The sequence below is a fragment of the Podarcis pityusensis genome (genome assembly GCF_964106645.2).
Source record: "Podarcis pityusensis genome assembly, chromosome: 1".
In the NCBI taxonomy this organism is placed as follows: Eukaryota; Metazoa; Chordata; class Lepidosauria; order Squamata; family Lacertidae; genus Podarcis; species Podarcis pityusensis.
Genome location: NC_138028.1, coordinates 44,084,520 through 44,110,729, shown reverse-complemented (window position 1 = coordinate 44,110,729; position 26,210 = coordinate 44,084,520). Strand labels below are relative to the sequence as shown.

The window sequence follows — 26,210 nt, the reverse complement described above, 5'->3', positions numbered from 1 at the left end:
GCACTAATTTGCACACATACACAAAATATGTCTCCTTTAAAAAAACCTATTATTCACAACGAACCAACAAGCAACTGTCACCTCGCATTTGAGAGATTGCTGGACCACATTAAATCACAATAGAGTAAGAACAGCTGACAGTCAGAAACACAGCTAAGCTACAGCAGACTTTAAGTTAACTGTGTTAACAAATAACTAACAGTAACTCTTACAACTGTATGTACGCATTCAATTACAAAGGCTTTCACTCCCCTCAGGTCAACTAAACCTAGTTAGATGATCTAGGGGTTCATGTCCTGAGGATAGTGGGCCTCGTATCTTTCTTCATGCACTAATTTTCCAGTAATTGTTATTGTTATAACAATACACTGTACATATTGGGTCTTTGCTACAGAGCACTAAACAGCATGGCACAGTTAATTTTCAACTGTGTTTTCATCCAGACCTTCCTAAGTTTTGTTCCCCATGCACTTTCTCTTCTCAACCCACATTCACTTTTGTAAAGACTAGTTTTAAACTTCTTTTAATCGTATTATGCAAGTAATTTTTTAATACCAACTTACTGAATAGGTGGCATGCAAATATGTTTTAACAGAATATCATTTCCAAATAGTCACTAACATCCTGCTTTCTGCCTCTGTATTCACAACTGGGATGGTGCAATTACTTTGAATTCAGTGCAACAGCATATTGCTTAAAACATAAGCTTTAGAAAACTCTTTTGTAGCTTTTACCAAATGCATAGGCTTGTTTCATTTATTTGCCTGGAGGCGGTTGGAGGTTGGATGGCGGCTAACAGATTGAGGTTGAATCCTGACAAGACAGAAGTACTGTTTTTGGGGGACAGGAGGCGGGCAGGTGTGGAGGATTCCCTGGTCCTGAATGGGGTAACTGTGCCCCTGAAGGACCAGGTGCGCAGCCTGGAAGTCATTTTGGACTCACAGCTGTCCATGGAGGCACAGGTCAAATCTGTGTCCAGGGCAGCTGTTTACCAGCTCCATCTGGTACGCAGGCTGAGACCCTATCTGCCTGCGGACTGCCTCGCCAGAGTGGTGCATGCTCTGGTTATCTCCCGCTTGGATTACTGCAATGCGCTCTACGTGGGGCTACCTTTGAAGGTGACCCGGAAACTACAACTAATCCAGAACGCGGCAGCTAGACTGGTGACTGGGAGCGGCCGCAGAGACCACATAACACCGGTCTTGAAAGACCTACATTGGCTCCCAGTACGTTTCCGAGCACAATTCAAAGTGTTGGTGCTGACCTTTAAAGCCCTAAACGGCCTTGGTCCAGTATATCTGAAGGAGCGTCTCCACCCCCATCGTTCTACCCGGACACTGAGGTCCAGCACTGAGGGCCTTCTGGCGGTTCCCTCACTGCGAGAAGCCAAGTTACAGGGAACCAGGCAGAGGGCCTTCTCGGTAGTGGCGCCTTCCCTGTGGAACACCCTCCCACCAGATGTCAAAGAGAACAACAACTACCAGGCTTTTAGAAGACATCTGAAGGCAGCCCTGTTTCGGGAAGCTTTTAATGTTTGATGTATTATAGTATTTTAATATTCTTTTGGAAGCTGCCCAGAGTGGCCGGGGAAGCCCAGCCAGATGGGCGGGGTATAAATAATAAATTATTATTATTATTATTATTATTTATTTTAATAATAATAATAGTTTTATTTCAATGCTTGTTTTTAACAAGGGCTTTTTCTATGTTTTTAGCATTTGTCATTTTAAAATTTATCCGCTTTCAATCCTGTTGGGGGAAAAGGTTAATTATTATTATTTATTCAAAATATTTATTATTACTGGTGAGAAAGCAGTAAGAAAAGTCTACAGTAAATCTGCTTTTGTGCTGTTCTCGATTTAACAATCCGTTCCAAATGAGGCAAAGTGTTATTTCCATACACTGCCCTTGAAATTTTTTTTAAAAATTTTTTGCCTCATATTATGTGTTCTGCTCCTAGCCCCAACCCATGCTTTGCCTGAGCTTACACTATGAATCATGGGGCAAATTCCCAAAGGAATAAGTCTTTCTGTAACTTAACCATTATCAACTGACCATGACCAAAGAAACCATTCTTCACTGACCATGGCCAAAGAAAGAGAAGCTTAGGGGTGTACTAGAAAAATAGACTGCACTAGAGACAAGGAAGAGACAGGACTATGGTACTGGCCCCAGGTAACTGGCTGTAGAATAAACATCAGAGTCCTGCGGTGTTGATGGCACCAGCGGGAGTTCTATCACTACTGCTAATTTTAAAGTCGAAGAGGGAAATTCAGAGTAAAGGCAATTAATTGGTACAGCATGTTTCCTTCAGCAGCTCATTCAATATAGGTTTTAATGAGTCAGCCCAAACCCAACATAGTCTTTTCATGGGCCATACTGTTTTCTTCCTTGGCTCAAATGCATGTAAGAGCCACTTTACTTTTTGTCCTTTGCAGCAGCAAATCAACAATACCATAGAAGGGCTGTAAGACAGCTCAAGGTTATCTGTTATGCACTTGCCATGTACTGAGTGCAACAATCACACTTGGTACCCGGGGCCACTCACAGTTCTACAGCCCTGAATTATTTCTCCTTGGTGCTTAAATGTTTTGAAATGTTTCTACAATGCTGCTGCTGAATATAGGGAATAGGCAGAATTTGGCTGGCTCCCACCACCTAAACCTGCCTGAGCTACTTGAATGTTTAGCAAGAGATTGCACACCCACATGTATTCCAACTGCTTTGGCTCAGAAGATGTTGATCAATCTGAGTACTTTTATAGCATACCCTTCATCAAATGTTCCCAGAGCAAGGCACATACAACACATTAAAACAATTCAATTTAGAAATTAAAAAGAGAAAGGAAAAAAAATAGCACATCCTTAAAATGAGAAAAACCCATGGGGAAACACACACAGGCATCTTTACTTAACATACCACACTAATACTGAATATTGAGCAAAAGCCCAGACAAGAAGATCCTTACCTGGCACAAACATGACAAAAATGTCCACATACTCATCCTGTGTCCCCACATAATCTAACTCTCCCAGAGCAGGACAACAAGAAGGGCTTCCTGCCTTGATCTAAGGAAATGATGACAAGCTGACATAGGATGAGGCATTCATTCATATATTTGGGTCCCAAGTTATTTAAGGTTTCACAGTCAACACCAGTACCTTGACTATAGGCACCCAAGGCAGACCTTTTAGAATCAGTGTTGCATTATTTCAGTTCTGAACATTCTGGCAGCTGCAGTCGTCAATGGTTGCAGCTTCTAGACCATCTTCAAGGACAACTCCAAATAAAGCATATTAAAATAATCAAAACAGGAAGTTACTAGAGAACGGGTAACTGTGGCTTTTTCTCCAGTAACTGGGAAAAAGCACTCAGCACCACTGAACTCACTTTAGCCTCCAGTGACACTGCTGGATTAAGGAATACGCCTGGAGTAGACTATGCATCTGTTCTTTCTAGGAGAGTCTGATCTCCTCAAGAATAGGCTGTCTATTCAATTCCTGAACCCCATGTCACCCACAAGGCTCAGCTCTCTTTATCCAACTCATTAATAATGTGAGGAACCATTCCAACATTACACAGCCTCGATTGATTCTGATGATGAGAAATAGAGCTGGGTATCTTGCTGACACTTTGCTCCCAATCCCCTGGTGACCTTCCACAGCACAACTGTCATGTCGCCAAGTAGAAGTTCCCAACTGCTACTTTCTGAAATCAGCTCTGCAGGTGGGACTGCAATTTCCCTGCCTCCAGCTTCCAAACCACAGAGCTGGTCCAACAAGATACTATGGCTAGTGCTAGCAAAAGCTACTGAGCGGTCTTGCAACAAAGGCCATTTTGGTGCCAAAACTAGACTTCCATCCAGACTGAAATAGGTGTCATCACCTTTCTAAATCACCTTACCCCCAAATTATAGAGTTTTTGTGTGACTAGGAAGTAGTTATCACAAACTGCTAGATCTAGGGAGTTTCTTAAAGAGTGCCTGCGCCACTGCCTTTCAAGACAGTGGGCACTCCCCTCTACCTGTAAAGAGGAATTTATCGCCTCCTTGATCCACCCAGTCAATCCCCTCTGGCTATTAAAAGGCAAGGGTAAAAAAAACAGGTATCATTAGCTGAAACTGATCCCCAACAACCTGACTAGATTAATGATGCAAGTTAATGCTCTAGAATCTACTTTCACTGGATTTGCAATAATGCCAGCATCAAATTCAGCACAAATATAAGTGACTTCACCATCGATGTGCCTCACAAAGGCTCCAATAACATCACCTGTGGGCAAGATTTCAACAGCTCTTTAAACTCAAAATAGCTTTGTTGGATGGCTACTTGAAGGCACGGTAAATGCCTTGGGAAAGTGGCAAAATACAGGTATTCAGCAAGCTTCACTTTTGCAGTTTGATGCATGATACCATGTTATGATGAAGGCAAGTTGAACTTTTACAGCACAACTGTAAGCATGCTTTCTCAGAATTAAGGCCCACTGTGTTCCAAGATTTACTCCTAAGTAAGCAAAGGAATGCAGCCTTTGATTGGCTAAAAATAATCCCAGCCTTATATTCTACCCATTTAGAAAGACCTTTACTCAACAAGCTCAGGGGCAGAGGGCAACACATTGGACACAGCCAGGTCAATACTTCCTAAAATAAAAGCAAGAAGGATGTTTAAGTCAAGTAATATCCAGGAATATCTACAAAAAAAACTTCAATGTGTTTGCTTATGCACAGTTCTTCCTCCAGAGAGTGCAATGGCATATATATATATATATATATATATATATATATATAAAAAATCTGCTTTGAGTACTTGAAGGGATTTCTCCATAAAATAACCTCAATATGAGGTCAATATAAATACATTGTTTAACTGATGAGTGTACAGGAAAATATTCATATGGATCACACACGTGAACATTTCCAAATTATAAGGAAACTCCTCCTACCACATGTAGGAATAAATGCATAAGCAATACAGGGGAACAAATTAAGAAATGTTCATTGTAGCTTAATACTGCCTACTGCTGCAGAATGCTGCTTATTCTGCAAAACTTGATTTGCCTTCCTTTTCTAACTACTGTATGGGCAGATATCTATAAAAAATTTTTTATCAAAAGTATAATTTGTACCCAGCATGGTTTGGAGCAGAATATTTATCCAAATATTGATCACATTTTAAAAAGAAACTTTGAGCCTACCTTTCAGGTGCTTCTTGTTTTAATATCGGACTATCACATGTATCTGTTTCCATAAAACCCAGAAAGTCATGATATGGACTGATAGATTCTCTATCCAAATCTGTGTTACACATTGCACTAAGTGATGTCTCTAAATCCCTCTGCTCTGGATCAAAAATTTCACCTTCAGTGAGATGTCTGTGATGGCTTGGAGAACTATTAACGCTACCTCCTTCCTGGTCTGAGCTACCATTTTGCTTCACATCACGCTGAAATCTACTGCTCAGGCCATCATCCCTGAACCCTTTAGCAAATGGGTTGTAGTCTATTTTAAGTTGTGTAATTTGTATGTTTTGATAGGCAGTCACAGCAAAGAACTCTGTCTGTGGGAAAATGAAGGTATGGACATCAGGACCATTTAGCTGAATAACTTCTGTGGCTTTGTCAGCAGGCACCAAGTGTAGCCGAGGTAGATAGCGGTGCATAGAGTGCAGAATGATATGCCCTTCCTGGTCCAAGGTATTGTTAGTAAGTTTGAGTTTGTAGAAAGAGACTGGTTGGTGCATCCAGTAACGGCCAGTAGAAGGCGATTCGGGGTGAATGAATACTCTTCCCAGCACATGGGGTTCTGCTTTCCCACTGGGCTCCCAACTATGGCCATTCCATTTATAGCGTAAGTTGTCAACAGGAGAAATATCCACAACCAAGATATACTTCAGCTTGGAGTCTAAGCCTGTTATCCAGTATCGACAGTATGGAAACATCCGCCTTCCCTGCTTAGTCAGAATCATTTCTGTGCCGCGATAGTAGAACTCATTCCACATATTGTTGTTGTCTAGGGTAACAGTAATGCTTCCTGAGGTGCAATCTGCTGGAAGGCAGGTCTTCACTTTTGATTTTACAGGTGTTGCTATACTGCTAGCAAGGCCATTGTCCTCTTGATTTGAAACTAAGTCTCCCTGGTCAGCTTTTCCAGTGATCTGCGGCTGTTTCACGAGAACATAAAGAGCAGGTGCTGCACTGGGTGGTGTTCCACCATCCTGGTTCCCCAACACAACTGGCCGATTCTCCATTATGGACTGAAATTTCTCCAAAGATTTCACGATACAGGCAAATTTTTCTTCATGTTCTTCATTCTGGAGGGGGAGGTCAATGAAATATGTAACATCCATGTAACGTGAGCAAGACATTATACATGATAAATGATCCCCTCGGAAGTAATCACAGTGACAGTCATTACACGTAAAACAATACATTGCTACTGTCAGCTTCCACAATGATTTTTATAAAATTTCGCCACTTGGCAAATGTAGATTCATGGCAGAGGTAAGAATTTTAAATGAGATTTTCATTTCAAATTATGGGGCAATTAATTCAAAGGTCAACAAACAACACAATAACAAAAAATATTTAGAAGTAACCACAGAAGCAAAAATAGTGGCTGATGTCTAACTGTGGTGTCCTACTTGTGCAACAGACTTTTGCTTGTACAAACTGGGCTTTCCCTTCTTTTCCTACCCAACCCCCAGCACAGCAAAAATTACACCAGGGATGCTCCAAAGCAGCAGAAGAAAAGCATGAGTTCTTTAAGGAAAGATGTGATAACAAAACAGGGTTGTGCTGCTACCTAAACATTAGCAGCAATTGCATCTGAAAATGTGTGTATAACCTAGCCAACCATTTCACCTGAACTGTATCACAAAATATGATTTTTACTCTGGCACTGTAGAACTTTAGAGCAGCATTACTATTAAATCACATAACTGGTATTCTAAATGCATGAAATTAACCTTAAGGAACAAGTTACTGATCACAACCTTAAATTTGTTTTAAAGATTAAGGCATAAAGAACAATGTAACATACATTCTAAGGAATTATTCTGAGCTAGCTTGGAAAGTATCAACGATCTACTTAGTACAAGAAATGTAATAGTGTAGCAATTTTCCATTTGTTGAAATTTGTTAGTACATCAACAGTAATATAAAACAAAATATTTACTCTAGAACAAATCCATTCAACTCAACCAATTGTATTCCAGAGAAAGATGGCTCTAGGCTGTATTTACTGCCACTATCAGAGCTCTGTCACACACAACTGCAGAATCCACCAACCCTAAAGTACTTGTTATATTGTTTCCAACCTGGAAAACTGGTGTTCAAATCCCTACTCAACCACGAAGCTCACTGGCTGACCTTGGGCAAGTCACTACGTCTCAGCCTAACCTGCCTCATAGGGTTGTTGTGAGAGTAACATGGAGGTGAAATAATGTACACCACCTTGAGTGCCTTAAAAGAAAGGTGGGGTAAAAATGTTGTATTAATAAATTCTAAAATGTTGGGGTGGGAGACTGTACATTAGATCTATACAAAAATGTATAGATTTTATCTGTTTTATAAACATTTGTAAAATTAGCTTCAAATACGGCATGTCAAGCGCTGTACACACACAACACATAACCAACCACTGTGATGGAGTTTGCAAACACAGTCACAAGGCTTAAACAACGTTGCTAAAGTTTATTCATATTTTACTTCCTACACTGGGGTTGTCTGGGATTAATACTGGCTTGCAGATAAATCATAACAACAACATTCACACTTTGAATCTTTCCTCTCCTCCATTAAGCAATAATGAATGGCGGGGAGAGGGGAGAATTGAAGAATGTTTTGCCTTTCAGAAATGACATATGAGCCAGAATATAACTTCCATGCCAACATTTCACACCTGTCAAAATGAACCTAAACGCGATTATCCTGGAAGTAAGCGTTACTTACTTCCTAGTAAAGAGCTGCGGCGTTACGGAGGTTTGCACAGGATTCGCCAACACCATCAAGTCTGTGCGAAAGCGCAATCGAGGTCCTTGCCCGTGCTTGTTGACATTTCAACCTGAAAGCTCCCGGGCAGTCACGTGCTCCCGTAGGAAGCGACCCGCAGGAATCCCGTCAGGATCGCTCTCCGAGGCGAAGCCCCGTCTCCGCTTCCCCACTCTGCCCTAAGCGCAGCTTCGCAAGCCACCAGCCGAAGGAACATATGCTACCAACATGGACGGCGAAACCGCCATAACGCTGCCGAGTGCGAGGGGCGGGGGAGGAAAGAGAAAGAGAGGGAAAGCGGCGGAGGTAGCGAGCGAGGCGAAAGTCAAAAAGGCCCCGAAGCTTCCCAAACTGGGCGGCCTACTCGGGAGCTCGGCATGCACGTGCCCGACCCGAAGAGCAAGGGGCGCAGCGCCCCACCGGCCCCCGGCGCGGCTGGACGCGAGCCGAAGTCTCCCATCCCGAAGTCGCCCGGGATCCGCCTCGCCCTCGCCTTCTGCCTCGGCGCAGCCGCTTACCCGGGAACAGCGCAGCCGCAGCGCAGCTTCACACGGCACGCGGAGGCGCCTCGAACTCCCAGCCCCCGCGTGGCGCCGAGGAGCCTCCCTGACACGCGAGGAGCCGCGCGCGCGCGCCGCCTCAGAGTTCCCGCCCCTCCTCCTCCTCCTCGGCTTCGATCCCGCCCGCTCACTCGCTCACGGCCTCCCACGAAGGGGTGTCGATTTTCTCAGCTGGCAGGTGGTGTGCGGGACACGCGGAAAACCGCGCTCGAGTCACTTCTGGGGCACGCGCGCGAGCGAGCGCGCGGGTAAATAAGAGCGAGGCGTTCCCCTTCCCCCGCCAGTTACCGTGAGATTGTGAGCAGGGCGGGTAGAAACCCCTCCCCCTCCTCCTTCTATGTTCACAGTCAAAAATCGTGTTACCCGACGGACAGAACGTGCGCACGCACCCATGTGACGTCGCCGGCGCGCCTCGAGCGGCGCACGCGCCGTGCGGGCCCGCGCACCTCCTCCTCCTACTCGCCTGCAGGCTGTCACGTGCCCGCGGCTCGCCTCTCTCTCTCTCTCTCTCTCTCTCTCTCTCTCTCTCTGCCCCCTCCCTCCCGTCCTGTTCCCTTTCGCGCTTGGCCGGCGAAGCTGCGCCTGAGGTAGCTCGCGGCTACGGGAATGAACTTCCGCGCCTTTTCCCCCGCTCCTCCCCTTTCAACTGTCGTCCCAAAAACGCACACGCTCCCTGACGAGCGGAGGTCGGTTGTTTTACGCTGCTCGTGCTTCTGAGGCCCTCCCTGGAGCCCTGCCCCCCCCCCACCTCGGACGTTCACTCGAGGCTCTTGGGAGCACAGCGTACCCGGCCCGCCACTGCCCACGACGCAGGGCTCGGCCCTTCCTGCCCTCCGCTCCAGTAGAGGGTTGGCACTATGGCGGGCGCCCTCGGGCCTTGCGCCAGCCTCTCACGGGTCGCCGTGGGAAGGCGCGCGTGTCGGGCTCCCTCGGAAGAATCTGAGGAGGGACGCCGAGCTGAGGCCAGTTAGTCGCGGCGGCCGGCGGACGAACCGCCCCGCATTTCTGGCTGCGCGCTTCCTGCTCCTCTCGCTAAGGCAGGGCTGCTCTTTGTTCGTGGCGCGTGAAAGCCACGCGAGGATTTCCCTTGCCCGCCCGCCAAGGCGCTCGTGCTCTGAATGAAGGGCGCCTCGTCGTGCCCACGCAAGTCCTGCATCTCTGAAGGATCTCCTCGAACCGGTTCAGATGCTGCCTTCCTTCCTTCCTTCCTTTTTATTTATTTATTCCGTTTCTTACCCGCCCTTCACGATAACGCCTCAGGGCGGGTTGCAGCACCCACGGACTTGAACGAGCTCTATTGTCCATAATGTTCCAGTTCTTCGATATCCAGAAACGAAAACCTCTTTGCAATCCCGTTATCTTTTTCGGCTCAGAGCATAAAGGGCACCCAGATATTAGCCAGGAAACAATGAATGTTAAAGAGAAGAGGCATTACATGTTCCTTGCACTATTTATTTATTTAAAATAAATCTTCCCTAGTTTTTTTAATGGTGTGATGATTTTATTATTGTTTGCTTTTTTGTTTTTGTTTTACTGTCATCAGTTGCCTGGGGCATATTAACATGAAAAGGCAAATTTAATCATAAATAAAAATATAGATACCAAATACTAACCCGGTTGCTACATTCTAGGCCAATTTAATTTTCCAAGCTGCCCTCAAGAGCATCCCCAAATAGAGCATAGTGCAGTAGTCAAGATTTTAGACCTCTTTCCAGGAAGCTGGTATATCAGCCAAAATTGATAGAATGTGCTCCTGACTAGCCTTCGCATGGCCATCTAGGAGAGGGCCTTGATTTGGGGAGGTGTGACCCCCACCCAGTGTAGGGCAACCAAAATGATCAAGGGACTAGGAACCAAGCCTTATAAGGAAGAGTTGAAGGAGCTGGATATGTTAAGCCTGGAGAAGATACTGAGAGGAGATAGCCATCTTCATCTCAAGGGCTGTCACATGGAAGAGGAAACAAACTTGTTTTCTCCTGCTTTGTAGCGTAGGACTCAAAGCAATGGCTTCAAGTTATAAGAAAGGAGATTCCAACTAAACACCAGGAAGATGACAGTAAGAGCCGTTTGAAAGTGAAACAGTCTCCCTTTGGAGGTGTGGGCTATCCTTCCTTGGAGGTTTTTTTTGCAGAAGGTTGGATAGCCATCTGTCATGGGTGCTTTCTATAGCTGAGATTCCTGCACTGCAGGGGGGTTAATTAGATGACTCTCAGGGTTCCTCCCAATCCTACAATTCTATGATTCTAAGTGTACTAGCTAAGGGGTCATGGATATGAAGAATGTGTAGCCAGATCCAGGCGACAGTCCTAGAAGATCTGCAGTAGAATGTTTGGCCCCCAGTGACACTAGACCCCCTTTTCAGATTAATTGCTTCAGAGTATCTGCTGTATGCCCCCCCCCCCAGGACTTGCCGATCAGAAGGTTGGCGGTTCGAATCCCCGTGATGGGGTGAGCTCCTGTTGCTTGGTCCCTGCTCCTGCCAACCTAGCAGTTTGAAAGCACGTCAAAGTGCAAGTAGATAAATAGGTACTGCTCAGGCAGAAAGATAAACGGCGTTTCCGTGCGCTGCTCTGGTTCGCCAGAAGCGGCTTAGTCATGCTGGCTACATGACCCGGAAGCTGTACGCCAGCTCCCTCGGCCAATAAAGCGAGATGAGTGCTGCAACCCCAGTCGGTCACAACTGGACCTAATGGTCAGGGGTCCCTTTACCTTTTTATCTGGTGTATCCCCCCCCCCTTTGATTCTTCAGAATTGCAAAAAAACAGAAACCTCTGCACAAGCAAGCCACATAATTTTTTTTAATGTGGTTTGCTTGTGCAGTTCTCTGGTTTTGTGCAAATCTCAGGGATCTATCTTTTAGGATTGCTCAGGAAAATGTTACGAACATGGATGGAAATAAGCTGAAAACACTGAGGAAGTACTGGGTGGGGAAAGAGGAATAACCAAAAGTACAATTGATTCACCTACCCCAAAATACTAAAATCATCTGTGTCCCCAAGTGGGGTGACCTGGAGCCCAATTTATTGGATTATCCTTGTATTGGCTAAACTTGGAATTCAAGGAAGCATCAGGATTAGTGTTGTTTGAGGGTGGCATGTGGATTATGGAAATTAAATGGGAATGCAAATCCTCCTAATTGAGCTACCTCTTAAACCCAAGGCATCTTCCCCTGAGGATGGAGTTGGATCCCTAAGTCATGACAAACTGTCTTGAAAAAGTGTCCAGGAAATAGATTTTGAATCTGAAATGCACAATTGTGTCTTGAACATGCACTCCAATATTCATTCCATTATCTGATTTGCATTGTGTTTTGCACACTTGCTGGTTTAAAAATGGAAGGTATGGATCAAGTTGAATGTTTCCTGAGCAGGCATGCCACCTTCCATTCTCATGTTTCACTCATCAAGAGATCTATCACGTTGCTGTTATATGAGAACAAGTAAGGATGTTCAGTTTTCTGGCAACTATAGCTTCCCAAATTAATTTTGTGAACTTAAGGAAGCCTCCAATCCTGGAATCTTAGGCACTTTGGAATCTGGTCTACATACACTAATCATGGAAATCTACCATTTTTATGCTGAATCTAAAAAAGTTTTTGAGTTGCAATCCTTGAATAAATCCTTTTGAGCACAGTGAAACTTAACAGCATGCATAAGATTGTGCATATTATGGACTTTTCTATTTCATTTGCTTCTAGCATTTTTATTTGTGGCCATTTGGAGTACACGATAAATTACTTGTTGCCATTTAGAAAACTTCCCGCAGTTTAGAAATACGCTGTTTGTAACACACCAAGCCAAAACCCATAGTTTAATAAACTAGGATATGTACGATTGACATGCACCCGTATACAGCCTCCCATCCTGCTGCTGCACTCCCTTTACGTTAGTGACAAAACAAGGATTCAACACCTAACCAAGTTTCCCATTATTTACAGACCTAGAAAATATGGCTTCAAAACAAGCTACGATAGTCTTATCCTGGTGCTCAAATGTAGACAGGAGCATAGCAGCAAGAAAAGAGCTGCCTGCAGGTGTGCACCACTAGTGTAAATCCTGGATCAAGTCAGGATTTTTGGCTTAGTCTTACAAACACAGTGAATAGGAGAGGCAGTACCAACTAAGAGACCTAAAAACACTTCTGAAGGCTTCTTGTCTCAGCAGTTGCAGATGTGACAATGTGTTCTCTTTAAAAATAGTATTCTCCTACATGAGTGTTTTTCTCATCTATGCAGGGAGTTCAGTGTCTGTGACTTTGTCTGAGAGGCTGCCCAACTGCAAGAGTACACCACACTGGGGCATGACTGGACGATGGCCAGATGTCAATCTTCACCTCACAGGTTGTATGGCTCTAGCTGTGTGTAGTCAGGATAAAACCATTTTGAATACTTTATGCACATCCAAATTAAACGTATAGAATGTAACAGTGGTTTTTAAACTCTGCCACACATTTCTTATCCTAGATCATGTACTTGTTTACAGTGTGTGTTAATATGAATCTTCCCTTAGGTGGCTTACACTTCACCTTGTCCTATCCTCAGGATTTAAAACGTATCACATTGCTCTCCTTAAACTAATCTAGCTGTATAAAGATATATTTTATATATATAAAAAAATCAATGCTTAGATTCATCCAAACATCAACAGTGTGTAACTTTTAGTCAAGGTGTTTACTTTCTCTTCTCACCTTTGTGATTTCTAAAACTCATGAAATTCCATGGCTGTACCCTTTTTAAGCTCTATTAAGAGTTCTAAATCAAGACTTTAAAGAGTGTTTCAGCCTTTTAAAGTGACACTCAAATGTACACAATATCTCTTTCAATATCTATGCAGTTTCCCCTCATTTTATTCAATTGTAAACACCTTTGACATATTAAAGTAACTTTAAGATAGCCATATTCACAATTACAGCACTGTCTACCCCCAGAACTTTAAAAGTTGCTTTCAGTACTTTTTAAATTGAATTAGCAATGTAGTTCCAGTGCTGTACAAGTAGAGTTCCTTTTTTAAATAAAGGACTGGTTAGTCCAAAATGTTCTCAGGTGCCAATTTTTTTAAAAAAATCTGAACACCTGACTCATTCACAGAGAGCCAGCAACTGTGTCCATCATCATCATCAGGAATCTAAACAGAATGTTTAACAGTAAAGACAACAGAATGAGACCCAAGCTATATGTTATGCTAAGTAGTATGAAGTTCTGCTCTGCCTGAATGGAATGTTCTTCGCAAGGTGTCCTTACATTTGGACTGGCAGCTGAGGCTTGAGGCTAGCAGTGGCTTCCCCCACATGCTCATGGGAAGGGAAAACCATAACACTCATCCTCAGCTGAGGGAAGGCACTGGCAGAGTTCTTGCTCCTTTTGCTTGTATTGCTAACAGATAATGGAAGGAATAAGAATCTCAGCTCATCACAGCCACCATCCCATGAACAATAAACTGCTTAGAATAAGGTAAGCTTGAAATGGCTCCTGTAGAGCAGGAATGACAAGGGAGAAGGGAGTTTCTCTGGTCATTCCTGCTAGTGAAGATAGCTTGTGGAAGGGGCCCTTTGTGCAATGAGGCACCTATGGGCACAGTGGTCTTTCCCATGGTGCTTCTGTGCCCCCCCAACTCACAGCCCCTTAATCATGAGATTGTGAGGGTAATTCTTTCTCCAATCCAAAGTACAAAGAGCTGAAGGAGGGCTGACAAGTGATGCTCTTTCCAGCTCTGAGCTTCATAAGGCACAAATTCTATTAGTTCCATCTTTTACCCAAATCCCTCTAAAAAGTGAAGCATGTGATATGCACATGGTTTCTCTCTCTCTCAAGTGACCAGTGTGCGCGCTCCTACAGCACTTGCTAAAATGGCCATGGGCCTAAAAACATGGGTGCCCCCCCCAAGTGTTTGATGCAAGCAGAACTGAACTATTTACATAATAAGGTAAAGGTAAATGACCCCTGGACAGTTAAGCCCAGTCACAGGTGCAGTGCCCATCTCGCTTCAGGCCAAGGAAGCTGGCATTTGTCCATAGACCGCTTTCCAGGTAATGTGGCCAGCATGACTAAACTGCTTCTGGCACAACAGAACACCGTGACGGAAGCCAGAGCACACAGAAACGCCGTTTACCTTCCCGCCACAGTGGTACCTATTTATCTACTTGCACTGGCATGCTTTCGAACTGCTAGGCTGGCAGAAGCTGAGATAGAGCAACAGGAGCTCACTCCATCGTGCGGATTCGAACTGATGACCTTTCGACGTAATACATATCTTACCTCCGACATTTTATATAGCTATATTCAAAATTAAGCAGTGTAGTTGAGAGAAGGGAATTTGCTAGATAAGACAAAAGCTGCCCTAAATGTGTAGTGTGATGGATGTGATTCTGAGGGGAAGGACCCTTACATTAAACTTAATTGCACAAAAGCAAAATGTAACTGGAACTGTAGCATGAAACAAGGTAGGTGTTCTTTCAGAAGATTCTTTGTTTTGAATTTGCTATTCAAGAGTAGGCTATCAAAAGGAACTCACATTTATTTGTATGATTTATGATTGGAAGAGTAAGTACTCATTGTTAACTCTGCTTCAGTACTCCCTCCTGGCTTGAAGTTTCAATCATTAGCAAAACTACAAGAATGAATTGTATAAAACTACAAAATACATTTACTTTACATTTCAAAGCTGAGTTTCTATAGATTCTTTGCTGTCACTTACAAAATGAATTTGAAACATCTTGCAAATAACAATTATTGTTGAACAACCTGATCAAACCTGTTTGATTTACCTGTAGCAGCGCAAAACAGTTTGCATTTTTGCAACTAAATTGGTATCAGAAGTTTGGCAAGAGGGAGGAGGAACCAGCCAAAAGCAATGAACAAAGAGTACACTGATTGTTACCTAAAAATATGGCCTCCTTCAGACACAACCACAGGCATGTGGAAGATGCCAAACGTGTCATGCTATTTCATGTGACTGCACCATACATGAGAATACTTAAATCCTGTGAGTTGAGCCAATTGCACATCTCTCCCCCTGGCCCTGATATTGGTAAGGTGGCAATCAGCTCTGCTCATATAGTTGAGGTAATAACAATCTGCAAATACTCCACGGCAATGTGGAGTAGTATAGGAACCCAATTCCCACTTGACAGAATTAAGTTTGTCTTATAAATAATTATATAGTGAGATGACAGGACGTATGTATGCATAACAAACATGCTTCTTTTTAGAGCATAACCATTCTTTTGAGTAAACTGTGGAAGAAGTCTAGGAAGAATAGATATAGTCAGTCCTCTCTCTAGGTTGCATACATTTTAAAAATGATAGAAGAGAGGGAGGATTGGCAAATTAAAGTTTAGAGGAACATATAAATTTGTAGTCTGAGGGGGCGCTGGGAAATGACACTCCCACTGATTTTTATTTATTTTTAAATTTATAACTAAAATAACTAAAAATTAAATTTTTGTTCCACTTTCCGAAGAGAACATGTGACAAAGTCATTATGTTTTCTTACAAAACTAATTATAATTATATAGCTCTATAATGATATAGAGCTATATCATTAGTTAATTTTGGCTCACCCAAAGATTTTTACTAGGAATTTAGTGTATCCTTAATCAGACCATTCACAAAGATCACCTAGCTTCATAAAATAGACACAAACCCCTCTATTCAAAGTGGATCATATGACCTTCAATCCATGTATGTATTGAAGTTTTCTGAGAAAATAGGGCATGCAGGGCAAGCTGCAGTATTATTTTGATTTTGCAAGTACAGTTGCTAATGTAGGTGTTACTTTATAGACCTGTCCTTGACTGCTGAATGGGTGGCTTTTAAATCAACAGATGACATGTTTACACCAACAGGTGCCAACAAAGGCATCATCCTGGTGTTTTGCCTTCCTGAATCTAATAGGAAGCTTGCACTTTTTAGTCCAAAGGGTGCCAGTTTGGGCATGGGCTTCCACTGTGTGTCAAGGTGGCCAGGTTCCATATCAGTTTTCATCTGCAGAACTGGAAGAGACACATTTGTAGTTTTTGCCATGCATGGTACATTTTTCCAGCTTCTCCCACTAGTTGTTGAAATGTTACAATTTGGGTCCTTTACTTCAGAGTCCGGCATTAGATTGAAAACACCCGATTCAGATGAAGGATCTCTCAGGTTCCTGTCACCATCAGTGAGATCATCGTCTTCCAAGTGAAGCAGGAGTGGAGTTACAGAACCACTACTCTCTTGCACAAAACAGAGGTCCTTATAGCTCTCACCCAATTTGCCAAACTGCAAGTGAAAGCCTGCTGCTGCAGCAGCTGATTCCGTGCAGTTTCCCATACCTTCCAGAGAAAACTCAGTGTTTGGGGAGTTGAGAAGTTTTGATCTGTCTGGGGCCGCATCATTCAGCTGCTGATTGAAGGATACAATTTCATTCAGAAGTGAGGTGAGTGTTTCATCAGTGCCATCTTTCTTTAGGTCCATTAAGTCACTTGCATCCAGTGCTGGTTCAGGTATTGCAGAGGCTACTTTTTGCAGTTCCATTTCTACCCCGGAGTCCTTCAGTTCATTAATCTGTAGCTTCTGAAACGAAGAATCCTTTAACTTTTGTCCCTCACCTCCCTTGTATATATCTTTTAACCTAACCCGATTTCCACTTAACTCTTCAATGAAGAGTTTTGTTGCAAATAATTCTGGGGATCCCTTCATACTGGATACATTTACTATTTGTGGGAAACAGTTTTCTTTTTCCCTAAGAAAAACTTGAGCTGTTCCAGTAGCATCCCTCTGTTTTCTGGAAGATGGTTCCGCATTTTCTTCGGACTGAAAATCAGTTGTTTCCTGCAATACTATCTGCGTGGAAGGTAAGCATTTCTGGGAATCTGTATCCAGAGTTACATAAGGTTTCTTATTTAAATCCAGGAGTAAATTTGCATTTTCTTCAGTAGCCAGTGACACCACATTTACTATTTGTATTTCCTTTGTATTTTCTTCAGTAGCCAGTGACATCACATTTACTATCCTTGGCATCATTAAGGACTCTTCATTTTCTGTAATACCAAACAAAGAAAGGCCTGTTAGAATACTGGTGAGAGAGGGAATGGGATTTAAAGAGCAACTTTTGGCATTGCTAAAGCCTGGGGGGATACTTGTAAGATTCCCAAGCTCCCCCCCCCCCGAACGTATCATGGATCTGTCAAAAAAGATCCACCCAGTTTCAAAGGGGCTTGTTAAATAGCATGTGAGGCTGCTGTTTGAAAAGCCCAAAAGCTTTTATTCCATCTGAAAAACAGAAATGCTAACTATAAGAGATCAACTGCAAAAAGGAACAGAAGTGTCCTATATGATGATGAACCAAAACACAAATGTGGTGTAGTGGTTAAGAGCCAGTGGTGTGTAGTGGTTAAGAGCGGTAGACTTGTAATCTGGTGAACCGGGTTCGCATCCCCGCTCCTCCACATGCAGCTGCTGGGTGACCTTGGGCCAGTCACACTTCTCTGAAGTCTCTCAGCCCCACTCACCTCACAGAGTGTTTGTTGTGGGGGAGGACGGGAAAGGAGATTGTTAGCCGCTTTGAGACTCCTTAGAGTAGTGATAAAGCGGGATTTCAAATCCAAACTCTTCTTCTTCCTCCAAGTGGCAATTCACAAGCCACAACAGCAGTGTGCAGAGCCACCTTATAGGAATCAGTATAATTCTGCCCTCCTGTCTCTCTCCCAGCCAAGCTGTTCACTCTAAGGAGATGCCTTTCTGCACCTCCCCAGGAACAGCCAGCTGCCTGTTCTTCCTTAGTTTCCCATGTGTAGCTCTATGCCTTTCCTTTGAGTGAAAGGCTTGGGGTAGGATGCTGTATGCCTGGCAACGTGATGGCGGCCCCAAGCTGCCTTTTCTGGGATGGCTCCACACACTTCTGCAAGCAAAACTAGACTTTGACTGTTTATTATTAGTGTGGGGGAAGGAGCTGCTGCACTCAGGTACACATCAGATCTATGCTTCCCAGAATGCCCTGGGGATTTTGGTTTCACTTTGTATAAAAATCGCCTCCTTTCTGCAGCCTACCTGTGACACTGCTTCTGTTCTTGGAACATATCAATGGTTTCGTATGCCTGTTGGACAGGATTACCGGTTTTGTCTCTCTAGAAAGAGAAAAGGGGCTGTTTTCCACAGTGGAACTAGTAGTTCTCGCTGTTTTAATGATTTCCACCATATCTTGCTGGTTCTGGTTCTCCTGTTTTTCTAGTGCCTTCTGCTTTGTAAAAATGTATTCTAGCTTCTTCAAGATCGCTTCCTGTGACTTGCCTACAGAGAAAACAAAGAGTTGGATATCCCTCACTTTGCGATTCAAAGGAACAAAAACACACATTAGCTTAAAATACAGTATTTCATAGTGCAAGATTAGTACCATTTCCAACACACATGGCTCGCAAGGATATAGTTAGCAAGCAGAACATCTTTAATACCACTTGCGTCTTTGAAAGTATAATCCTTCGAATCCTACATGAACAATTCATCCCAACCACTTTGAATCATCCTAGTATTCTCCTATGCTGGAATTTCTTTCTTCATCTACATGTTTTGTTTTTGTTTATTTTTTTAAGAAAACCTGCCCATGAAGTCATCTCACCTGAGAGTGCAGACACTTTACAAATCAGGGTGTTGCGCTTGCACAACAGGAACTTCTTGTGGCTTGTCAATTGGTCTGCCTGATCTCTTAGCCTCTGGATATCTTCAGTGGCCTGGAAAGGGACGAAGAGGTCATTTTTACATTCCAGAGCAATACGGGGGGGGGGGGGACAGCTTCTCTTCTCTCAAAGCATCCTAAAAACAAAGCAATGACAGAAACTTTGCAGACATGTTAGCGAATCAGCTGCATTAAAAAATTAGGGCCTTTGTGTATATTAGGATAGCAAGTTTCAGCTGGGGACAGAGGAGACAAGGCAAAAAATGCTATTGGTGGAAATAATTATCTTGGCAATTTGCCACTACAGTGGTGCCCCGCAAGACGAATGCCTCGCAGGACGGAAAACTCGCTAGACGAAAGGGTTTTCCGTTTTTCGATGCGCTTCGCAAGACGAAAACGTCTTGCAAGTTTGTTTCCTTTTTCGTAAAACCGTTAATACCCAGGGTGCATTGCTGGAAGAGGTGCAGTTGCGACTTGACTTCGAGGAGCAACACATTGCACGCGGTGTGGTAGCCTTTTCTGAGGTTTTTGAGGACTTTGCTGATTTTTGAAGCTTTTCCAAAACTTATTTTGCAGCTGTTTGGTAAGTTAAACTTTTAAAACTTTTTTGGGGGTTTTTGGATTTTGGGTTGGGGTGTTTGGAATTCAAGGACTTGGTGTTGGGGAGAGGTTTGCAAGAATCTGGGAGCTTGTGTGGTTTTTTCCTGCATTTTTATGATTTTTTGTGACCATTGGGGCACTCTGCTGTTTTTTTTTTTTAAAAATTCTGGGTTTGAATTTCTGTGTGGTGGGTGGCTGGGGGGACAGTTGAGGAGGGGTTTGCAAGAATCTGGGAGCTTTTGTGGGTGTTTTTTTTGAATTTTTATGATTTTCTGTGACCATTGGGCCATGTTGTGTTTTTTTTTAAAAAAAATTTCTGGGTTTGAATTTCTGTGTGGTGGGTGGCTGGGGGAACAGTTGTGGAGGGGTTTGCAAGAATCTGGGAGCTTTTGTGGGGTTTCTTTGAATTTTTATGATTTTCTGTGACCATTGGGCCATGCTGTTTTTTTTTTATAAAAAAAATCTGGGTTTGAATTTCTGTGTGGTGGGTGGCTGGGGGAACAGTTGGGGAGGGGTTTGCAAGAATCTGGGAGCTTTTGTGGGTTTTCTTTTGAATTTTTATGATTTTCTGTGACCATTGGGCCATGTTGTTGTTTTTTAAAAAAAAAAAATTCTGGGTTTGAATTTCTGTGTGGTGGGTGGCTGGGGGAACAGTTGGGGAGGGGTTTGCAAGAATCTGGGAGCTTTTGTGGGTTTTTTCTGCATTTTTATGATGTTCTGTGACCATTGGCCATGCTGTTTTTTTTAAAAAAAAAATAATTCTGAGTTTGAATTTCTGTGTGGTGGGTGGTTGGGGAGGGGTTTGCAACAGTTGGGGAGGGGTTTGCAACAGTTGGGGAGGGGTTTGCAACAGTTGGGGAGGGGTTTGCAATTTCTGTGTGGTGGGTGGGTGGCTGGGGGAACAGTTGAGGTTGTTGAAGACTTTGGTGAATTTTAAAGCTTTTCCAAAACTTCTTTTGCAGCCATTTGAGGATTTTGAAGACTTTGGTGATTTGCAGCCATTTCGTAAGTTAAAGTTTTAAAACTTTTTTGGGGGGTTTTTGGATTTTGGGTTGGGTGCTTGGAATTCAAGGACTTGGTTCTGGGTTTGAATTCCTGCGTGGTGGGTGGCTGGGTGCTTTTGAATTTTTTGGGTGTGCATCACTGATTTTTTTTCTTTTTTCTGAGTTTACGAAGCTAGGAGCTGTGCTGCCATGGGACCCAAGAAGACTGCTGCTGCAGAGGCCAGCGAGAGGAAGAAGGAGAAGGTGACGCTGGAAATGAAGGAGATCATCCGGAAGCACGACGATGGAAAGCGTGTGACAGACCTCGCCAGGGAGTACGGCAGGAACCCATTGACCATCGGCACCATCCTGAAGATGAGGGAGAAGATCCTTGTGACTGATGCAGCCAAGGGAGTCACCAGGATCGTAAAGAACCGCCCAGCTGTTCTGGAGGAGGTCGAGAAGTTGCTCCTCATCTGGTTAGAAGAGAAGCAGCGTGCAGGGGACACAGTGACTGAGGCCGTGATTTGTGAGAAGGCCAAGGCCTTGCACACAGACCTCATCCGGGAACAGCCAGGAACCTCAGGCGAGCCAGAAGTCTTCAAGGCAAGCAGAGGTTGGTTTGACCGGTTCAAGACGAGATCTGGAATCCACAGCATGGTCAGGCATGGAGAGGCTGCCAGTTCTGATGTTCCTGTGGCTGAAGACTTTGCCTTGGAGTTCCTGGAGGTTGTGAAGACGGAGGGCTACGTTCCACAGCAGGTCTTCAACTGCGACGAGACCGGGCTGTTTTGGAAGAGGATGCCCAAAAGGACTTTCATCACTCAGGAGGAGGCCAAGTTGCCTGGCCACAAGCCCATGAAGGACCGTCTGACCCTGCTCTTCTGTGCCAACGCAAGCGGCGACCTGAAGATCAAGCCCCTGCTGGTGTACCACTCGGAGAACCCACGGGCCTTCAAGAAACACAAAGTCGACAAGGAGCGGCTGAGTGTCATGTGGCGATCCAACAGCAAGGCTTGGGTCACACGTGTGCTGTTTGTGGACTGGGTCAATCTTGCTTTTGGCCCTGCTGTCAAACAGTACCTGCTGGACAACGACCTGCCGCTGAAGGCTTTGCTTCTGATGGACAATGCTCCTGCTCATCCTAAAGGCCTTGAGGAGGACTTGTTGGAGGAGTTCAGCTTCGTCAACATCATGTTCCTGCCGCCTAACACCACGCCACAGCTCCAGCCGATGGATCAGCAGGTCATCACCAATTTCAAAAAACTCTACACCAAGGAGCTTTTCAGGCGATGCTTCGAGGTGACTGATTGCACCACCATCACCCTGCGGGAATTCTGGAAGGACCACTTCGACATCTTCACCTGCTTGAAGATGATCACCACGGCCTGGAAAGGGATCAGCCAGAGAAATCTGAATTGCGCTTGGCGCAGCCTGTGGCCGGACTGTGTGGCACCAAGTGACTCTGATGCACCAGAGTCAACAGTGGTGCAGGACATTGTTGCCTTGGGGAGGACCATGGGCCTGGAGGTCACAGAGGAGGACGTCAGCGAGCTGGTGGAGGAGCACGACCACGAGCTGACCCCCCAGGAGCTGGTTGAACTGCAGGCAGAGGCTGCGCAGGAGCAAGCCTCGCTGGAAGAGGAGGAAGCAACTGAGGAACGGCTGTCCTCCAAAGAACTGAGGGATATCTGCCTGAAGTGGAAGGATGTGCAGGCTTTTGCAGAGCGGAACCACCCTGATAAGCACGTGGCACATGACCAAGAGAACACTTTTGATACGAGGGTCATGTCGTCTTTCAGGGAGGTGCTGAAAAGGCGGATGAAGCAGCAGACCATGGACAGGTTCTTAAGCAAGAAGCAAAGAGTGGAAGAGGAACCTTCTTCGAGTGGTCCCCCAGAGTCTTAGAAAATGTAATGTACACTTTGTTGATTTTTAAATGTTTTTTCTGTCATGTTTATAAACTTAATTTATTGTTCCTTCAGTTTTTGAAATGCTCTTTACAGTATGTGTGACTTTAAAGTGCACTTAATAAACTCTTGTTGTACCAAATTTGGCTTTGTTTGGACTTTTTTTGACCATAGGAACGCATTAATTGGATTTCAATGCATTCCTATGGGATTTCGTGCTTCGCAAGACGAAAAATTCGCTAGACGAAAAAACTCGCGGAACAAATTAATTTCGTCTTGCGAGGCACCACTGTACAGTTAACTGGCTAATGTACTCAGAGAAAGAAAATTAAGCCAAATGCATTTGTCCAACATGGAGCTGAGTTGCTGTGGCACATTAGAAACCCCCACAAAAAATAATTGTATCTCTCTTTTTTATATCTTTCAATTTAAGATTTTTCATCTTGCTGCTGTTAAAAATCAAGTTCTCCTCTTGATGAAGAGGCATTTCCTTCCACATCAAGCTAAATGATGAACCATGTACCTGCTCAAGGAGGATGCGCTTGGCAATGCTGGGAGTGCTCTGCAATCCCAAGGCCCCCTGCAGTTTTTCAAAGAGTTCTTTCATTTCCTTACGCCGACGCTGTTCATCTGCTGTGTGTTTCGGGCGATAAGAAGTCATGCTTTGTGTCCAATTCTTTGGTCCTCTTTTCCAGAGTCCAGACGGCTGTGGACAAGAAACAGCACTTTCACCAGACAGGGGGAAAAATGCAGTGACTGGTATAAATACTTGGGATTTTATATTATCTCCCAAACCTGGGCTTCTGCATGTCTCCATAAAGCTAGCCAGATGCTGGATGGGAATGCATGAATAAGCTAAACAGCTGTTTGGTTTTGAAGGTGCAACACTGGAAAACAAAGGAGCCACACAGGCTACTGCGCAGCAGCTAGGATTCTCACTTGGGTCACCAAGGGGAATGCGGAGAATGAAAAGAGCCTGACTACCAATCCTGTCTCATGGCACGCGCATAAAACAAACAATGCCCTTAAGTAATTTAAAAAACAAAAACAACCCACTACCAGTCAATGTATATTTCAGCTGGAATACACACACCACAAAGACACAACAGTAGAAAAGAAACGTATATTCACTTTAGGGGACGTTGCCATCACTTTATTTGAAGAGTCATGAGCAAGATGCCTAGAAGGATTTAAAAAGAGAAGTTGTGTTTAGTTGCACAAGTCAATCTGGCTCAGATAATAGCTTAACCTCAATCAAAACTGCAAGAAAACTTTCTTTGTGCCAAAAGGATCAGGAAGTTGTGCTCTGCTCACACAGGAAATGTCCCTGCTCTGTCCCCTCCTTCTGCCGTGCCCTTCTTGCTTTCTCACTCTGCTCTGCATGCTACTCAGTCTCTTGAAGTAAACAAATGAATGAACCAAAGGTTGCCTGAAACAGCACATCTTAGGCTCTTAGGACTCTCAAAACTATAATTTGAACTAACATACAAATTAAAGATGTCCTATATAGCCCCAATAAGCTGATAATATTTGTTATTTTTTAAAATTTAATCTTTGAGTATTAACATTAGTGATCAGGAAACAGCACATCAGCCTATTTGCCCATCTAGCCCACGACTGGTACCAGGCTGAGGTTTTCTGATCTCTTGATTCTTTTAAGTGGAGATGGCAAGAATCTTTTTCATACCAAGCAAGTGGTCTACCATCAAAACAAGTTACCACGGAGTAAATTTAGCCTACAAGTGTGTACATCCTTGTATAAAGTCATAGCAGGAAGGAATTCCCACATTACAAATCAAGGTGCCCAGTCTGCTGTGTAGTTGCAGTTTCTTATGAGACATTAGATTTCTTTTCTCAATCAGTGAATCCAGCCCTTCAGCTATCTGCTTGATTGCTCTGGATTGGAAGAGGAAGGGCTCTGTAGAGGGGCCAAAAAGGGCTGAATTTAAGCTGTGGTTGCAAAGCTTGACGTTCTACATTGTATCCTTGAAAAGTGGTTCAGAGGGCAGGCCACCTTTCCAGCCGAAATGGTTCCCCAGTCCTGTCCTAAAGGCTATGAGCTAAGTATATTTTAAAAAGAGCTTCTGGGTGATGCATCATTGCAAAGTCTCACTGTGTGAACCAAATAAACCACACAGCAGAGCCGTGGCCTGCATTAAAAGTAACTATATCTGCTAGACATAATAAAAAATAGCACTATGCTAAAAATCCATTTGCTGGTGTGTCTTTGTTGTTGTTGCATAAAAAAAACTTGCTTACAACTGTCTGGGAAGTAGGGCATGAGCTGCTGTAGTTTTCAGGTGAGAAATAATACTTTTCTTTGAAAACTCTTCAGGTTCAGTGTTCATTTTCTTGTCACCTTGACTGGAGTCCCTTCCATTCTGAAACAGAACATTAAAAAGGCAGTTAAACTCAGTCCTGCAGAGAAGCTCCAGTCAGGTAATGTTTCATTTCAAACTCAGAATGTGGTGTGTTTCTTCCATGTGCTAGCAGAGAGGAGAAAACCAGCAAAGGCAGGTGTGTTCATGGTAAACCATTGGCTATGGTATATTGTGACATGGAAACTGGCCTATTGCTCAAACATTAATGCTCAGGGTATAACTGAAGAATGGTAATAAAGACCATTGTTTTAATGTAAAGTTGCAACAACTTGTTAAGGTGTATAATTATTTAACTTTGGTGTTCTGAAGATTAAGTAACAAATTGAGTCTTACCAATTGAGAAGTATCACCTGCAGCTTCTTCAGGACAGTTAACATGATGTTCCTTGTTGTACATTGCTGTAATGCTATAGGTGTGGTCTAACGATACAGCATCGGGATGGAAGATGGGAGAATCACTGGATAATTGCTCTACAATTTCGGCATACTTTTTGACCATCTCTGAAGTAGTAGCACTACTCTCACATATGATACTTTCAGAATGGAAATCTGAAGGATGTGGGGGCAACTTATTTTCTTTTAATTTGGTATTGTATATTGTGATTTCTGACTCTTTGGCCTCCACCGTTTTCAAATGTGGTATTTTTTCTTCCAGCTTGACAGAACTGCACTCTCCTTTCCAATTGGTATTCTTTACCTGGAGGGATACAACATGATGGACAGTGGAGTTTGGAACGTTTTTCAGCTCTGGAAACTGAACTACTGTAGTTAGCCTAATACCACAAAACAAAACTCATCTATGGCATTTGTCAAGACTCCATACACTCCAATTTCTGACTGAGTCATGAAAATATTTACACACTTTTTAACCACAGAGGAAGTTAAATTCTTAACAACAGATTTTTTGCAAGAAGTTCAAATTCTGTGAGGAAAGCAAGTCTGGATGGTAAAACTGGAGAAATTAGTATAAAGAGAAGTTAAAGAAAGGCAAACAGTAGAAAATTTATGCACACACCTTGGACCCAAAGATCCAAGGCAAGTGACGGTAGTAATCTTAATTGGTCACAGTGGTTCGCAAATAAATTGTGTTATAGTAAAAACATTTTGCTGCCAGATTTGTTTTACAAATTAAAGCAGTGTGGGAT

General features: G+C 43.6%; 2 protein-coding genes and 1 long non-coding RNA gene across 16 annotated transcripts in view; 1 reads left to right on the top strand and 2 right to left on the bottom strand.

Annotated features, from left to right (window-relative positions):
• Positions 1-8,949, bottom strand: part of LOC308471900 (MAX gene-associated protein-like) — a gene marked incomplete at its 5' end in the record, with an annotated part of 39,074 nt that extends 30,125 nt beyond the window's left edge. Inside the window, 2 exons of one of the 6 annotated variants that reach the window (XM_080996201.1) lie at positions 5,194-6,308; positions 8,936-8,949. In XM_080996201.1, the coding sequence (XP_080852327.1) occupies positions 5,194-6,245 (1,052 nt within the window). Of the gene's footprint in view, positions 1-5,193; positions 6,363-7,947; positions 8,417-8,504; positions 8,640-8,677; positions 8,784-8,834; positions 8,909-8,935 lie in introns of those variants that run through there. The other 5 variants (XM_080996197.1, XM_080996200.1, XM_080996198.1 and 2 more) reach the window with 5 other exon arrangements.
• LOC308472716 lies at positions 8,696-25,858 on the top strand. Of its 2 annotated transcripts, none has more exons than XR_013983663.1 (7): positions 8,696-8,794; positions 12,781-12,885; positions 16,861-16,957; positions 17,269-17,375; positions 17,508-17,563; positions 25,021-25,124; positions 25,721-25,858. It is a non-coding gene; the product is annotated as an uncharacterized lncRNA (long non-coding RNA). The 2 variants fall into 2 exon arrangements; XR_013983664.1 differs by lacking the exon at positions 8,696-8,794 and adding an exon at positions 9,073-9,133.
• LOC308471936 (MAX gene-associated protein-like) overlaps positions 15,041-26,210 on the bottom strand; it is a 29,107-nt gene continuing 17,937 nt past the window's right edge. For all 8 annotated transcript variants that reach the window (XM_080996249.1, XM_080996251.1, XM_080996250.1 and 5 more), the window contains 7 exons: positions 25,400-25,762; positions 24,945-25,066; positions 23,817-23,865; positions 23,209-23,391; positions 19,136-19,247; positions 18,571-18,810; positions 15,041-17,561 (listed from right to left, as the gene is read on the bottom strand). In XM_080996249.1, coding sequence (XP_080852375.1) covers positions 16,315-17,561; positions 18,571-18,810; positions 19,136-19,247; positions 23,209-23,391; positions 23,817-23,865; positions 24,945-25,066; positions 25,400-25,762 — 2,316 coding nt within the window. In that variant the 3' untranslated portion in view covers positions 15,041-16,314. The remainder of the gene's footprint in view (positions 17,562-18,570; positions 18,811-19,135; positions 19,248-23,208; positions 23,392-23,816; positions 23,866-24,944; positions 25,067-25,399; positions 25,763-26,210) is intronic.